Source organism: Nipponia nippon, unplaced genomic scaffold (genome assembly GCF_047370975.1).
Source record: "Nipponia nippon isolate SJK-2023a ecotype South Korea unplaced genomic scaffold, ASM4737097v1 scaffold_10, whole genome shotgun sequence".
In the NCBI taxonomy this organism is placed as follows: Eukaryota; Metazoa; Chordata; class Aves; order Pelecaniformes; family Threskiornithidae; genus Nipponia; species Nipponia nippon.
In genome coordinates, this window is record NW_028262291.1 from 15259314 (window position 1) to 15277146 (window position 17833).

The 17833-nt window shown below is 37.6% G+C and overlaps 1 protein-coding gene across 9 annotated transcripts in view; it reads right to left on the bottom strand.

The window, feature by feature from the left end:
* Nucleotides 1-17833, bottom strand: part of SOX6 (SRY-box transcription factor 6) — a 378804-nt gene that overhangs the window by 242046 nt on the left and 118925 nt on the right. For 3 of the 9 annotated variants that reach the window (XM_087745615.1, XM_087745630.1, XM_087745633.1), the window contains exon 2: nt 9627-9745. The exons of 5 other annotated variants lie outside the window; for them this stretch is intronic. In XM_087745615.1, coding sequence (XP_087601741.1) covers nt 9627-9703 — 77 coding nt within the window. In that variant the 5' untranslated portion in view covers nt 9704-9745. Of the gene's footprint in view, nt 1-6092; nt 6211-9626; nt 9746-17833 lie in introns of all 9 variants that reach the window. One more of the 9 variants, XM_087745617.1, reaches the window with a different exon arrangement.

A 17833-nucleotide genomic window follows, 5' to 3' on the forward strand; every position in this document is an offset into this window, starting at 1 on the left:
AGACTAAGCAATAACAAGATACATGACAAAGCAGATTGTAGTTGGCCAGAGACTCTAGTTTCTGCTCTGCTCCACCCTCACAAAGCATTCATAAAACTAAAGGCATGTCTACACTGCAGCCACATAAATGACTGCTTTGTAACGCTGAGATATCCAACCTAATTTTAAACAAGCTCGTTTCTGATAGCACTCCAACTACAGTAGCGTGGTACTCAGATGGACTAATTCATCCTGCTTTAGTGACTGCAGTATAGACATAACCCAGGTCTACAGCTCCAACAGTAGATTGGAATCAGATTAGATTAGAAATACATTCGCTTACAGAGCTTTTATGAACAGTCTCCATTCCTTTTCCCCAAAGTGCCAGATTAAAGTACTTAAGTGCATGATTAACTGCAAGTATGCAAGCAGTCCACTAATTTCAAATTGGACTACTCAGTTTCAAAAAGTTAAGCACATGTCTAAGTGCTTTGGTGACTCCAGAACTAAATAAATTAAAAGAAACCATTTTTAGAAGTACTCGTAACCTTTTAAATATTTCCTTCTAAACTTTTATGCTAACCTGGTGTTCATGAAAAGTGAAATTCAGCCACAGTATCCTAGGCCTCCCCACCTTCTAAAAGAGCAACAAATGTGCATACTCCTTTCATGATATTAAAGTTGACTTACAGGACACTCCCTTACAAATCAGCACTCAGCTTTGGAATAAATTAAATGCAATGTATACTCTTCTTTGCCTGCACTGCCCACAGTATCCTCCTCTTTCATACCTGTGGCACACCTCATCACTTGGTAGCCCTGTGTCTTTCATGGATCCTCCAACCCCTTCTGAAACTGAAGAGCGTACCCATGGAGCATCCTTTATGCCATCTGTTTTGCAGTGCAAGTTCACCTATACAACTACAGGCCAGATGTAGAATGGGGTACACTGACATCGTTGCATAGAAATTACTGGAACAACTTACTTATTTGTAGCTGCGAACCAGTTCAGCATAGTTTAAACATTCAGGAAAACTGATTTTTATTTTTGCTGTGTAAAGATACCAGTTACAGTAGTGTTCAGATAGACTTAAAGAAAAATGAAAATGCTTTGCCAATAGCCAAAATATTGCGCAGTTCTGCCCCGTGAAACAATGTTATGTAGGCATAACTCAGTAACGTAATTCATTGTAAATCTAATGCCGTAATCTGTCTGCCATATTAGAATAAACAGTTATTTCCTAAAATTATGAAATCTCATATCTGTTTTCAAGGAGCTTTAGTAACACAAATGAACAGTTATTAAAAAACTCCATTCTCCTGAGACCCCACACCCCATCATGAATGCCTATGCACAAAACTCGTATAAACTGACAAGGCAACAATGGGAGAAAATCTCCCAATTTCTGTTCCTGGCTCTGGCTCTGAGTCACAGCAAGGCCTTAAGCAAATCAGCTCAACTCCCTCAAGCTCTTCCTCAGCTTCATTTTGCAGGAATACTACAAGAATTAGTTACATATAGATCATAAGGAGCATTGCAAGATTAGAGAGTTTATGGTAGTTGCAGGAATCACCCTGGAAATAAAAAAGGGGGGGGAGGAGGGATGGAAGCAAATATGATTTAAGAAATGGGAGCTATAACGTTAACTGAGCACCCAAATCTCTAGCTGAAATAAGCATCAAGCTAAGCAGTACACCCACGGCTTCCAAGATACACACTCAGCTATTCTTGCATTTGTTTTTCCAATCCAGACAAATTACACTTCTGCTGATAGATATGAATCCAAATCACAAAGTTTGACTTCAGATTCAGACTTCCTCAAAGCTCAGAGGGTTTGGAACAATTTTTATGATATTGCTTCTCATTTGTAATTAAATAATGTGAGACCTAAGCAGACTTTTTTGGAAAGCCTTTTTCTTACATTCTGCCATTATAGTGACCTTCTTAGCCATGCAGCCACAGTAAAATATTAGGTTTAGGGAACCTGTCTATTCATCTAGTTGTTGAAAACATTAAAATGGATGCAGCAAAACAGCCTCGCAGCCCCTGATGACTTTTCAGTGAAAATCCAAATTGTTTATTCGGATTTATAAAATGCTAAAAATACAACCTACCTCTCTAGTGGGTTAAATGTTCCATTCTCTTTATTCACTACCAGGAGCTTTCACTGAAAATGCCTAAGGTGAACTCACATTGAATGCAGTAAAGGGCAGCGAAAGAATAGTCATTTAGCACCTGGGATGTGCTCATCTTCAGTCACTGTAGTTAATATTTTCTGTAGTTTATATTTAGCTGACAATATTGCTGTCACTTTATTTAAACAGCTTGAGACTGTTCTTTGGACTGGAGCTCATATGCTCTGGAATGCTTTGACTCATGAATTGTTTCTCCTGATAATGTTACATCACGTAACCACCTCTATTTAATTGGTTGGTATTAGCTTCTCAGTGATGGGTGCCTTTAAAGTCCTATGACTACACCATGTGTCTCTAGATATCCAATTTCTTACTGTTGGAAAAAAAAAAAAAAAGAAAAAAGGCAGTACTGACTTCCAGCTATCTTTACCAATAACTATGGGAACAAGAGTGAGTGTGCCAAGAATTTATCCATCAGCAACTTATTAGGATTTGTTGTTTTAGGCAGCAAGTAACAGAATATACAATATAAATAAAAGCAATCATTAACAATAAAATTAAAAAACAATGGTTGCTATAAATAAGCATTAATTCACATATTTTTATGGAACTGAATGACTTAATTGTTTAGCTGAATGATTATATAAATGGTTTTGATAAAGGATGCCTAAAAATACTAAGAAGAATTTATTTTAGCATGTTTAGACTTTGACTTGGAGACTTTATACAAAAGACAAGAACACATTTTTTTTTTCCCTTACAAAGCCAGTTAAGAACTTGTTCGAATAACTAGAAATCTTCCTGACCACACTTAAACCTGATGGGCATAAGTTCCTGAAAGGTTTCTTAAATGCTTTCAATACTCTATGAGATACATACTCCAGTGGTAAGATACAGTATTCTTACTTTTTTTTTTTCTTCTTACAGTTAATTTTCAGGATGTGCTTAAGATTCCATGTAATGAGTTAAACAGTTAATTTTCAATCCTACAGGTGTGAAAACAGAAAGTCATGTGCCGTTTCTCTGCACCACCTAATTCAGAACAGAAATATTTTATCTACAGTCAGATTTCTCCTCCCTCCTTCCCCTTTCTCTTCCCTCCTCTCCATAGTTTTTATTCTCATTTCTAAGTCAAATAGACCACCTCAGTAGAGAGTGAAATGAAGTATCAATTTCAGGCTCACCTGTAGCCAGTTGCACTAAACTACCTAATTAGTACCTCCATGTAACATGAAACAATGGCTCTGCAGCTCAGTTACGGATTGTCTTTTTAATAAAAACCTTACGCTACAAGCCTAAAAACATTTCTAACAGGCAAAATATTTCTAATTCAGTAGAGGTTACGCAAGCATCAAAGCACTTAAATATAGGTGCCAAACCACAGTGCCACGAGCTCTTAGTACTGTGAGGTACTGTTACCTGACAGCTTGGTGAATATGAAATTACTTGTTTCTCCAACTGAAGACAATCAAATTGTCACCTTCCATTGTAATAATGCACAACTAGGGATCAGCAAAGTGCCAACATAATTACCAGGAAGAAAACAAAACATAACAAAAATATCAAATCTAAATTTCTCCAAAGGGTAAACACATCCATCTGGCTATTCACAAAGCAAAGGAGGAGGGATTTTATTTTTACTATCAAATATCCTAGTCTTATTTAGCAATAAGATTTATGTGCCTTTCATTAAGTGAAAAAGAAAAACAGCTACAGAAGGTGATTCATGAAATACTAAAAATAAACACAGGTCAGAACTGGTCTGGGATGTTACTTGTGCGTGTTTAGAGTACTGCGAGTGTCATCAGAGATGCTAGGGCCAAGCATATGTATCTGTATTGTTGTTATTATAAACTCATATATGTGAGGATTCATAAAAATTAATTCTAACTGGCACATGGCGTACTTTGGCACAAGCTACACATGACGTGCCACTTTTATTTGTTTATTTAAATGACTTCACTCTAAGAACCAAAAATGAAGTTTGAACTACAGACTGCCTCAGAACTGGGACTTTCAGGATATTAAAAACCTGAGGAAAACCTTTGAAGGGAGTAATCTGAATACATGAGAACTAGCATTTTCACCATATATTTCTTTAGGTTATTCAGCAAGTGGCCTACATATTCAGGAGCGAAATTTGCATTTTGGTGATGCAGAGATCACATAACCAGAAATTGTGTTTTATATCTACAGTAGCTTTGGGCATCCTATAAAATATAAAAGTGTGTCCTAGGTAGGATATACACTTGAAAAAATATTTTCATCTGGTTCATAGAAATGAAGCTAAACTTAAATTCTTCTTGAAAAACTTGCATTATTGAGTGATATTATGGATTACCTTTTCTGTGTCTGTATTCCAGTCACTACAAATGCATACACAAAGTTCTTGTACATTTATTGATGTAAATGCACATCCCCTTCACATACTTTTTAAAGTTTCACCAGTGCTGGAGGAGTTACAAAAGAAGAGAGAAAAGCAAAATATGCAAAGCTGAGAATTGGTCTTTGAGATCGTTTTTTCTCCAAAGGAATATTCAAGAATTGCAGTAAAGGACAAGCAGCTTTTTTCCACACTGCACAATTGCACCAGAGCCGGATGTAATCCTAACCTTTGTGGTTAAAGCAGGCACAAGGACTGCTTAAATATATTGTCAGCCTTGCAGAACAGGTTAAGGAAAAGATGCAGGCTCCACATAATCGGGAACACCGCCTGCATCTTGTCTCACATGTTGCAGCCCCAGGAGCTCAGATGCAGCACCGAAAGGCTGGGCTGTCCAGCTGCAACCTGCTCGCAGGTTTTGGCCGTTGATGCTTGCTCTTGGGCACTACACTGTATCATACCACAGAGCACCTTCTCTTCCACTGTATTAGAATACTGATGCACTCTCACTAATATTCCTAATTGTGGCATTGTTTTCAAGGGGCTAAGCAGCAAATTTAGGAGGACAGGTTGGGATATGGGTCACGGGAACAGAGGAAGAAAGGAAGGTAGCAAAAACCCACAGCAAATTTGAAGTCACAAGCATTTTGGATCAGATAAAACAAAACTAGACAAAATGCCCCACTTTCTGTAACTTTGAGACATTGTGATTTTTGTTAGAGTCCTTACAAACAGGCTTTTACAAGGCAACATTGTGCACAATATATCTTTGTTTTGATCTAATGCTTATACAGCATGATCTTTACATGCGTGCACAATGGGAACCCTAAAATGTGTTTACAGACCCCTACAGGAACCACCTCATTTACCAGTGAGTTGCAGCTACTACTGGGATAAAGGACAGGGTAGTCTGAAGCAGCATGCTGTTCAGAAAAAGACTGCAGGGATACTATGCCTAGCTGAAACAACCCAAGAAATATTTCAGGAATATCCCTGTTTGATTGGCAATGTGGCCAAGGACAACAATATGGCAACTTCTCTCTTTCTCCCCCCCCAAGCCCTCCACTGCTTGGGCTGTGCAAGTTCTCATGGGAGGGAGTAGATGGGGCCCTTTTTTCTTAATATTAATTTATTTCAATATGAAAATAGGAACACAAAAGATAAATAATTGCACCAGTCTAAGGATTCAAATAAAGTAAAACAAAACATTATCTCCTCTATTAATTAAGCTAATCAGTTGCCATTAAGAAGTGCAAACAATTTAAAGTTCAATTTATTGAGACTTTGAACCTCCTATCCTTTCACAAGATCCGCAGATGAAATCTCTACCAATTTTAACTGCCTTTAAAAAAAAATTAAAATAGTTAACTAAGACGTTGTTATTCATAGTCTTATTCTTAGTATGACGTACTTAACAATATCAAGTATTTTCATTGTTATTTAGTGAAACAAAAAAAACCCAAAATCATTGTTTAATATTAACCAGTTTCCCAATGCAAGTTTTGTATTTTTAAGGAATTCATTAAGTCATTTGGACTAGGCACTGAAAAGAATCAGAGAACATTAAAAAGTAATTGCCACAGGTAAAACTTACACCGCTTCATCGTTCAGCTTGGAGAGATCAAGCAGTGTGCAGTCTCTGCATACAGCACTCTGAAACTGCATCAATTGCAAAGGAAACTACAAACTCTCCCTGTCTTTTGGTTTCAGTTCTGCAAAGTACACAAAATAGGAAGAAATAATTTGCAATAACTGAGGACCCTCAACTGTCCTGTTTTCATAGAAGATAATGGCATACAGCATCCGATCTCTAACAAGGAGAAGGAAACGTGCATAGCAAAATCAATCGTAAGGGTAAAGGTGAAGAGTGCCCAGGCTCTGAATTGCTCCACATTTCCAAGTGCTCAAAGTTCCCTGTTAGTATTTTTAAATGTGTTAAAGAACATCACAAAGCACAACTATCAGAATACAAAGAAAAACAAAACCTGCACATGAACCAAAGTCCCAGTCAAACAATGTTGTCCCCAAATAATTAGAAAATAAAAACCCAAATGTATAAAATGCAAACTTAACATATTGTCAGTGATTTTAAACATTTTTACCATTACCATTTAAATTCAGTTAGATTCCTTGCAGGTGATTTTAGCTAAAACACTGAAATATTCTATTATAACTTGTGATGCAGTATGTTTACCATTGAAATACACAGCGCCTTGCTGTGGTTTTCATCTCTGACCCATTTTTTCCTATATTTTAAGAATAAAACATATGATCTGCATTTCTAAAGAAGTCTTGTCTTCTCGAACAGTGTCAATTTTTGCTCAGGGCTATATTTTGTAACAGTTTCCCACTTGTGTTTATTGGTAATAATTTATAATAGACAAGCAAACAGTACATAATATGTGCAGCCTGTTACTTCTAAAAAACAGATTCGAACAGTTTCATTTTCTCATGGATATTTGTTTAAAGCTCTATTATCAATTTCAAAAGCATTGCCATACAGAACACAGCTTTACATGCATATTTAGCTGGTACGGCTGTCATCCCTATGATGAACCATGAACGAGACAGTCCAGTGTCTGTGGTTTTAAACCGAGTACGAATAGAATTGAAAAGAAATGTATCTTTTAATCTAGGAATTATGACACAGGCATAGAATCATTACAGACTTTCAAGTATGGGTCAGGTCCTCAGACACTGTAAATCAGAGCAGCTGTACCGAGGTTAATTGAATCCTCTTTATCCAGCTAAAGATATATCCTTACCAACTTTTCTTGGCATAGAAAAATTACATTGGGTCCTTTTGCAACATGAAATTTCTGTGTTTTCAGTGAAGAACTGACTACCACCACATTATTACCAGAGATCATACGACACGATAATATTCCTCCAAACACTCATTGCAGAGAAATGCAAAAAAATGGTAAGGTATATTCTGAATACTGGCAGACTGTATGCATCACTCTTTGTACTTTTTCAATTTATTCTCTTGAACTGATTCAAAATAACAAGATCTCTTCACTTACACAGACAAGCACTTTAAAAAAAACCAACAAAAATTACTTCTCCTTCTGGCATAAGCGCTAATATCAGACAATAATTCTGGGAAGAATCTAACACAAACTACTGAAACAAAAACAATTTTAGGTTTTAATTTGAACATGAATTGTTATGTTGCTACTTGGCAAAGCACTGCAGTCCAGCAGCTCCTGTGGAGCAAGGTCATGAAAGAGATGGGGGTCATCCAAATATGTAAGACCCCCAGCACAGCAGGCGCAAATACTAGGCCACATCAGTCCTCAGCACACAACCACTCTGGCAGCCTCTCCACGGCATTAACACTACACAGACCAGGGCTGAGATGACAGGACTAGGGGAGGTGCCCATCAGCCTACCTTTGAGCAGGCAAAAATAAAGTGGAAAAAGGGAGAAAGCAAAGGCTCCTTCAGTTTTTTTCTGTTGAATCATTTTTGGTCATTGAGGTTTTGGGAGCTGATTCAGGCAGGAAAAAGCCCTGCCAGGGCAGCAACTGGAACTAGCAGGGAGGCACAGGGCCACCCCAGGAAGGAGGCAGGTTTGGGGTGAGCCCTCTCATCTTTTCAGCAGAAGGGTCAATCTCAGAAGAGGCACCTCCATAAAGAGATTCCCTTACTTTGAGACTCTACCCTGGTTATTTTCACATAGAAGGTGATGAAGCAGTCTAATATTTGGCAATCAGCGCAACTTCTCGTGTTCCAGAAATCTCAAAATATCTTCACCTTTACTAAGCAACTCTTTCGGTACTCCCACTTTACAAAAGAAGAAACTGAGACACGGTGAGTTTAATGAATTAACCCAAGGAAACAAAGGAAGTCAAGAGCACATACGACTGAATTTCTAGCCCTTCTCAGTTCCCTGTGAAAGGTATAAGTTGCAGCGTAAGATGAATCTCAAATCAGATTCATAATGCGTTCATAACTGAACAAGCCTCTTCTCACTAGCAGACAAAGAAATCTTTCCTTAGAATGATTTATTTCACTGAACAGATGTGTAGAGTTGTATTTATTTCTACAGTGTTGTCATTATCAATTTACTGTACCTTGTCACAAGTTACAGCTTACTTAAATCAGCCAGTAAATGCTGGGAGAAATGTTTGTTGACACTGAATAGTGAATTCCTACAAAACCTGACTGCACTTCTGCACTGGCAAGTAGTGATCAAAGTGATAGGAAACTGAAAGCTCCCACACCGGGATGAACACCACATTAAATACAAGTTCAGAAAGAGGCTGGTGATGCAAAGCCAGTGTTAAAAATACAAACTGGATAATAAGATAAAAAAGGAATATACATTTTTGACCAGCCAGCGCAGCTTCTAGAATGGCATGGAAACTGTCAACTTGCTTGTGTGCTATGTGCATTTCTTTTGAGTTTTCTTATGCAAGGGGCAAAACATCAAACAAAAAATATTATCACTTGCACTATATTTAACACTTCAGAAAGGCACTTAAATTTATTGCAGTTTCAATGCATCTCATCTTTTCAATACACAATTAAAATACTAAATTAATAAATCTTGAGACAGCGAAATTATTCATTTTAGTATTTTCAAGGACCTTTCTGTAAATATAGTGAAAAGACAAGCCCAGCGAATAGCTTATCAATACAACCTCCGTGGAATATTTGCTAACATTGTACATATGTTAAGCAGTGAAATGTTCTTCACTTGAAAAACACAAAACACTCTGCATCTGTTGTAGAAAATCAGCCCAAGAGATACATCTAACTGAAGACATTTTTTTTTCATTTATAAACCAATGAAGAAAAATTTCCCTTCACAGCTTGCTTTGATTCAATTAAAGCAATAGTTTACGCAGTACCTATTGCAAATGTCTAAGGCTGCATGCAAGGAGAAATTACATGGTTTGGATAGTAAGTGAGTATCACTGACTTCTGAAAATAAAACCATTGCTCTAAATAAAATTTCTGCATTGTCATCTAAAAGTATACATGACTATAAATGTAACAGAGAAGGTTATTTTTAGCTCAAAAACTATAATTTGTTTTAGAATTGTAGTTAGAAAAGCTAAAGTGATAGGAGAAAAAAAAAAAAAAACACAACACAACTACTAGTTGCACATATCACTCACATATAATGGCTGTTCTTCCACTCTTCTGTCCTGCTTTCTCCTACCACACCAGCCAGCACTTCAGAGTTTGATGGCATAACACCTCTGACACCTTCCCAAATCACAAGGAACCACTGCCACTGTCAGGAAATCACACTGAGTTAATCTCTGCCAGCTCCCAAGCTACCACATCTATCCATACGTATAAGCAACATCTAATTTGTTGTACAAAGCACTGTCAACTTTGTTCAACAATTAAAGCCGTTAAAAACATAAAAGCAACTGCGAGAAGCGAAGGCGTTTGGGCCTGTTGGGAGATACAGTACCCCACATGCCTTCTGCCACTGCTGCTACAGTTAAGCAAACTTTACAGCCAGTCAAGCCATCATCCAATAGAGCCTATTTGCTGAGCAACAGTGGAGCTTTGTGGTTTGCCTCACAGTTGACAGTAAGTTATGAGCCCTTTGTGAGCACAGGGGAAGGAAAACAGAGATCGGAATTTGGCAGGAAAATATAATACAGAATTCTCCTGTCTATGGAACCTGAATTTTTGTGAAAACAATCAAGCATTGTTGAAAGAAAGAAAAGCAACTTTGACAGATGAAATATAGAGGGGCCCCTTTTAGGAAAACAGTAAACAAAGCACCATTCAGGCCAGGTCCATTCTGTCATTTATAAAGATAGTTTCTTCTGTGTGGCGAGAGTTTACAGCAAAGAGTTCAGATTCAACAAATCAAGTGTAAAATCTCCCACAGTCCACATTAAAACAGCTAGCTAGGAAAGGACAGGAATGCCAAAGAGAAAAATATCACAAGTTTTTCTGTTTGGGAGCAAGGATACAATACATAGATTGGGTGAAAGAGACTCTAAGAAAAGTCTAAAAGACAAGCCAAAAAACTAACAATTGTTAATTATAAAGAGCTAATTTTGTCAGAGACAGGAAAAGAGAAGGACACTGGAGATCACTGAATAGAAATATGAAAGGAAGGAGCCATTCTTGAACATTGTTGAAGAACTATGTCTCTATTTCTCCAGGCTGGACCTCATGAGGTCATCATTGGCATGAAAGGCTCAAAAACTTGGGCTGGTACTACTATAGTTTGGACATCTGGAATGTCAGCACACAGTGCACTACTTTCTCCAAAGTATCTTAATTCCTCTTTCCAAAAATAGGCATCCTCGCCAGCTTTAGTCACCCAAACTGGAAAATGTACAGCACAGAGTGAAATGAAAAGCATTTTTGTTTCCTTGTGCTCCACAACTAGTAATAAGATTTCAGCAAGGGAAAGTTAAGGCAACAGCGTTCAATATACTACAGCTTTGATTAACGGCGTCTGGTCTTGCTACAGGACTGGCAATTGTTCTGAAGTTATGACTGATGTGAGTTTGGAGCATCATTGGGACTCTTAAAAGCATATGTTTTTGCAGCCAACAAAGTAATTGTTAATGCTTTACAGGGTAGAAAGAGACCGTAGGCCAGTGAAAGCCCGGTTAGGCTCAAATGACACATTACTTGCACATCATTTGGAAAACATGAACAAAACTACTTGGTTTTGCTACACCCAGCTAAAGTAACAGTCTTCATTGTGTGCTAATCTGGACCCAAACCAAGCCACACCTAAGCAAATAATGCTTAGTAGATGCAAAATAATACTGATTTCTTTATTTAGACAACCAAAACTATTTATTTCACCGATGAAATCACATAATAACTATCTGCAATTTAAAGCGTCCTTTAAAACAAAGCCCACAAAATGCAGAAGTTTGCCAATAGGTCAGGAATAATAAAAGCAAGCATGCATATGGATTCAATGCTCTGGATTTATCCGGCATTGGTTAATGGTTTCTATAGAGATGGATGTCAATCTGCCTGGCCTTTCTTGTGTCAACAGTCAGTTACAACAAGGAAGATCATGGCTTTTGCGTTTGATTAGAAGAGGTATCTTTCCACAGTTTACTGAAGGTCACAGTATTTGCCACAAGTTCTCTCTTATTACAGATATTATGTGAAATGTGTATGTTTACAAAGCAAAATAAAAAGACAATTAGCTTTAGAAGTTTGGAGTCAAAGTGGTGTTAAAGCTACACTTTGTACAAAGTTTTCCTGTCCATGCTGTAAGATTTTTCACCTCAAATATAGCTTGTTCAAAAATTCACAGAAAATATTTGCATAATACTAATTAAACTGTCAAAAGGTAACTGTGGCATACTACTACAACCACATCACTGCCAACTTTCTAAATTCCTTGAAAGAGTAAGGACTCATGTTCTTGTCTCATGCTAACTTAAATTGGAAAAAATCTTCTCATTTTCATTGCAAAATGACACCCAGACTTTTATTTTAATATTGTCAGCAGCCCAATACTTCATCTTATTGTACAAAAATACGAAACCGAGTGAAATGCAGAATATCACATTGATAACCAAACATGCAAAAAACTGACTACTGTGACTTGCAGTAAATATATAAAAGAAACATTATCAGGAATTTCTCTTAAGGCAGCAGTCAAAACCAAAACCATCTTGCTGCTGATGTTACCTCAGTCCATATTAGCCTGCCAGCCCATCTCTAGCAACTGCCTGGTTCACAGACCCAGAATATAACCAATAAGCTTGCCAGTGTGGCATTATAAGTAAATGTGAAAAAAATAGAGGGGACAGTTTACTTATATAAGTATTAGGTTTAAAAGTCCTGCCTGGAGCAACAGAATTAAATCTTTTATGCTTCCAAGAGAGACACGTTCATGCTAATGAAATTTTGGAGTAGTTTCAAAGCAAGTGTTAAAGTTTGAAGTCCTGTCTGTCCTCCAGGTCGTGTCTGTCCTTACAGGTCACAGTGCTGCTGCTATACATTCCACTGGAATGATGCCTATAGCATCATTGCTGCCAACCTGCTCCAGAAAAGGCTGCATTTCAGTTGTGCTGAATACAGAGAGGGACTGATGTATGTCCAAATGAAGTAAATGAAGAGATGCTGGCTGACTGTAAAGGTTTGGGGATGTGGCCCATAATATGCAAAATGTTTTGGTGGCAGAGGGGATTTTCTGTGTATCAGAATGGGATGAGCCCAATTTTAAAAAGTAAGAAATATTTTACAAAGAAAGCATGACAGCGCAGGGAAACAAAGGAACTGGTTTTTATTTGCGACTCTGTTCTATATATGCCATTTTAATAAACTGTGGGATATGACAGTTGGTGGTTTACTGTTAGTTCACCCAAAATAAATGAGTGTATGAATAAATCAAATGATTAAGTTAGTTTCTACTCCTAGCTTTTCACAGCCTGAAGCAATAAAGACAAAACAGAATGGCAAAAATGGAGTTCCCCTAGTCCTCTGCACTGTGACATCCAAACAACTGGGGGACGCTGTACAGGGATACTGAAAAGTCCTGCCTCAGCTGGAGAGAACATGGAGCTGGGAGAGTGTTAAAATATGTGTAGGAGGATACAGTGAAAAGCTCCTACCCTTTGGTTAGGATGCACTATCCAACGATTGCAGGGGTGCTGGCACGGGCCCAGAAGGAAGGTATGGACACTGCGGGGCTGACAATCCCGCCATGTTTATTAGTGGTAAGCTCCAGGAAATGTTCCACATAGCCCTCATAGTTTTCTGGCTTCAGACTTAAATGCATACACGCACACACTCACACCATCCCTTCTTAAATTTCCTTTGAGGTTTCAATGTACTGCTATTTTACCCTCAGGAGCCGCTTCTCCCCACAGGCTCTGCACTACACTCTTTTCTACCATCTCTAATAGCCAGTTGCATATACTGGGAAGAATGCATTTTGTTACTACTTTGATGAGACATGGCCATACAGTGAGTTGTACAGTACTGACCAAGTGGTCTCACTGAAGTTATCGCTGATCTAAAACATAAGGTGTTCATTGCTGATTCCCTGCTCTTACAGAAAGTACCATTTCCCAGGTCCAATGGGTTACTTATCACCTCCTTTGGGGCCTATAGCTGTACTTGTAATAAGATTAACAAAAAGAGATCTCAGATATCACTGTATAAAAAGACAACTTGGGTAGGGAAAAGGAACAAAATTCCAGAAGGGAACTTCTTGTACCTCTGGAGAGACAGGAGATAGATCTGTGAACTGAGCCTAACAACAAAAAGAGAAGAAATCCCATGTGGAGCTGGATTTACACACACATGAACATGCACGTGTGTAGATACATAAATGTATATATCTACACATATATGTATGTTTCTTTGTGTGTGCATACATTTGTTATATATGAGATTCAAGTCCTAAGTATGCGAAGAGAATATGTGATCTATCCTTGTGGCTTTTTTCCCTGTACACTGTTGTCCAGATGTAAGCTGTGAAACACATCCAAGTTCCTTAGAAAGGGAAGTGTTGAGCCAGGTGGTTCAGGCTGAGCTGTTGCAGTTATCACTCCATTGAAAATGAACAACAAATTCAAATAACAGAGGCTGTGTTTGATTCTGGATCTTTCTGGGTTTTCTTTCTTTAGTTCTCACCCCCACAGTCTCACCTCTCTCCCACCCTTCCCCACTTACCATAAAGTTATGATGCCCTTTACTATAATAATGAATGGAATTCCCAGGTTGTTATTTTAGAGGCTTAACTGATTCTCTGTATTTTTAATGTGCTTAGCACTTATACAAAGAGGCTTTTTCATATGTCTTTCAGCAAATACAGAAATAGGCTTGGAGTCAGCATTCATTTTAATAGTTTCAACAGATATAGTCACATTTATTTTCAAAGATTTTTTTTTCCTAATTGCACTTTTGCATCACTCTGCATGCAGTTGCATTACACACCCATCTATAAACCTGGACCTATCACCAGCAAGTAGCATATCTCCATCCTTAAAGTAATTTTTATAAAAACATATATGACCTGCACAATGCTCACTGTACGAAACTCTAAATAAATATAAGAGTGAGACCGTTGGAACCTCACTTCCCCTTCTGCGCGTTATTTATTTCCAGGTAATCTCAGCTGAGAGCTTTCTAGTGCTGTCACTATGGCCAATTCTATATTGGATATTTTTCTCAATACAGATGTGTAGCTATTTGCCTTTTCTTTACTTCTCTGTAAATGCCATATGGACAGAAATCATTGAGTCACCAGATCATACATTTATTTTTATGATATATTATGCTGTTTGATGTCATGTTGACATCTAATTGATGTTGCTTTTGCTTTTTTTGTCTTTGTTTTGTTTCTTGGTTTCAATAAAAAGAGAATTTAAAAAAGGCTGTAGAGTGATGACTTAAGGCATGACAGACATGAACATAGTATGCATCCCTTTTATGATGTGCTGCTGAGTAATTGGGTATATTTCTAGCTTTAGATAACATATAGGAGGCCTCTGAATTTTTACTGTATAGTGAAGTATTTGAGTAAGCCCAGCCTATAACCTCAAAAGAACTTTTTTCTCTAGCAAGAAGTACATACAGAACATGTTTTCAATAAGGGCTTAGCCCATGATTTAAGAGTCAATAAAGAAAGGTTTTCCATAAAGAAATGAGAAAGCAACAATAGAACTAAAATATAACATACCAAAGATTAACTATGTTCCATCAGCACAACAGTGTCTTTGTACAGTAAAGAGCAGAAGGGGATGATTAATAGTAAAATGGTATGTATGTCAAAAGAAAAATAAATGCAATTTAGACAAAGTACACACTTATTAACAGAGAACATCATTTACAGTTATTCAGATGGGAGGAAGACAAGGATGAAACCAGCAGAGAATGTATTTCACAATGTGAAGTCACATTCATCTTGGTTCAGGGTTTTCCCCCCTGACGACAGCTACAAAATAAAAATACTGGTGAAATCCTTGCTGGAATAAAATTAATGCCTAAGTGCCCAGTGGCTTCAGCAGAACCAGGATTTCACTCAAGGTATTTTAAGGTGCGGCTTTACTAAGCAGGCCTCCTGGATCACCAGTGGGAATGGGGCCACATTTCCCCCCAGGTTCCTGCAGTGGACACGATGCAGACACCTCAGCTCTAATGGCCTTGACACCAACCAGCCTTTTTAAAGAGAGGCTGAGGCTACAGACCTGCTCTCACTCATCCTCCTTCTGAATGGCTAGTAACAGGGTCAATAAATGCCTGGGGCTCTTCCAGGTGGCTTTACCAGGCACTGGGTTCTGGGACACAGAGTGGGGAGGGAAAGCGGGAAGGCAGCACTTTGGAAGCAAGCACAAGCAGGTTAAGCTTAGACCAGTGAAAGGCAGATTAAAGTGCCTGACAGACTGAATATCTGCCCAGCACCTACCAGAAAGCTATCATTTGAAGCCAACTAAAAGGTTGCAGAGAAATGATCTCTGCATGATAATGTACTATGAGAAGATTTTGGGAGCACCTCCTCTATATTTGCCAGAAATGTTATAAAAATGACCAGATGTAAACTTAATTTTTCAAACATTCCAAGTTTTGAGCTAGAAGGATACAAATATGTTATCAGATTATGTCGCTCCCTGCAGAACCACAGGATTCTCCGGAGGTGCCCCAGCAGTGTGCCAGTCTAGCCTGTTTGTGAAAACTGGTGATTCAACTTCCACAAAGAAATACAAGTACAACCAAATATATATAAAACAAGGGAAAATATAAGACAGAAAGAGAAGGACCATTTCATTCTGCATACAAGACACACTTTATAGGACAGCTCCATAAACACTGCCCACAATGCTCTAATTTTTCCAAATAAACCAACACAAAATAAAAATGAATTTATAAGAAAGGCAAGAAAGGTAAATTTTAAATGAAGAAGTGAGTTTGTAGAACTTGTAAATTAAGTGAAAAAAAAGTTTAAAATATAAATGTTTGTTCCATATTAATCCTAGAAATTGCTACCACTCCTACTTTGCATACATAATTACACACAAAACGGGAGAGAGGAACCGAAAGAAAACAAGGGTTATAATTCCATCAAAAATTATCTGGAGAAGACAAAAATTTTTTTAGTTTCACTCTCCTGATATACGGTATCAGCAGAAACCAGACAGGGAATTAAAGCCTGTAATTCACGATATGTATGTTTTTACTACACATGAGATGTAAATCAAAGACAAAGTGGTAGATCTGAAATATACATCTCAAAACACCCATCCTCAAAGCTCCTTCTTAACTACCTCTCTCAAAATCCCAAGCTGTCCCAAAAATATTTTGATTATGGTCTAATCTACTCTACGTGACCTTTGTAGAAATGATTCTTTGCAACTCTGGCAAGTTTCTTTCTCTACCACTTTTGTTAGACGAATGACTCCTTCCATTTGCAAGGAAGTTCTCAGAATCTTTGCATTATAGGACTATTATTGCCAGAACTCATTGAGCTCTTCAGTGTTCACAGATTTAAATCTGAAAGCCAGAAATTATAAACATATACCTCATTCAAGATAGTACACACAAGCACAGACGTACACAAATTATTTCAGTAATGTACATTATAGCTACAAAAAGAATGACATCAGAAACCTTTATTAGCATCAGACAAGAGCCTGAAGTCTTAAATCATCAACTCACACAATTTCTCTTTTTCTGAACTCCCTTTGATTTCTTTGCCTATTAAATCCAATTGCTATACAAGTTGGTGTTAGATGCTCTTGAAGTCACACAGAAATTTACCCATCCAGTTGAAACCATATTATCCTGACATAACATACTATATGGCAGTACAGTGGAACACTATAGAAAGCGATGCCTTGCTCAAATGGTTTGCCATTTTGAGACTCCTACAATTTTTATCTCCAGTCATCAATAATCTTCAGGATTTTACACTCTTTGAAAACAGATATTTCTACACCTTCTAACTAATCTTCAAGTCTGTGTGTGCTGTAGGACATGAATGCAATCATTTAAACAGAAATGCTCCACTGTAATCCTAAAAGACAGCATGATAAAAATCATCAGAAAGACAACGAATAAAGAGAACTTAAAACTTAACTAGGCATTCCCACTTCCTAAATCTGTAGGTGGAAAACAACACTTCACCTTTATCAATATGGCCTATTAGTTCCCTCTATTAATGAAAGAAAGAGAAGACATGAGGAGGTCAATGAAATACGTAAGAATGAAGGTGGTAAAAGAAGAGAGAATCCTTCTAACTATATTATGGACAGTGTCAATAAATGCAAATTAAGCAACTTCCCCCCCCAAATCCCAGAGAAGTATACAAGTTATTCGCAGTATTATTATCACTCTAGCAACATTATAATATATTTGTTTCATTAACAATCCA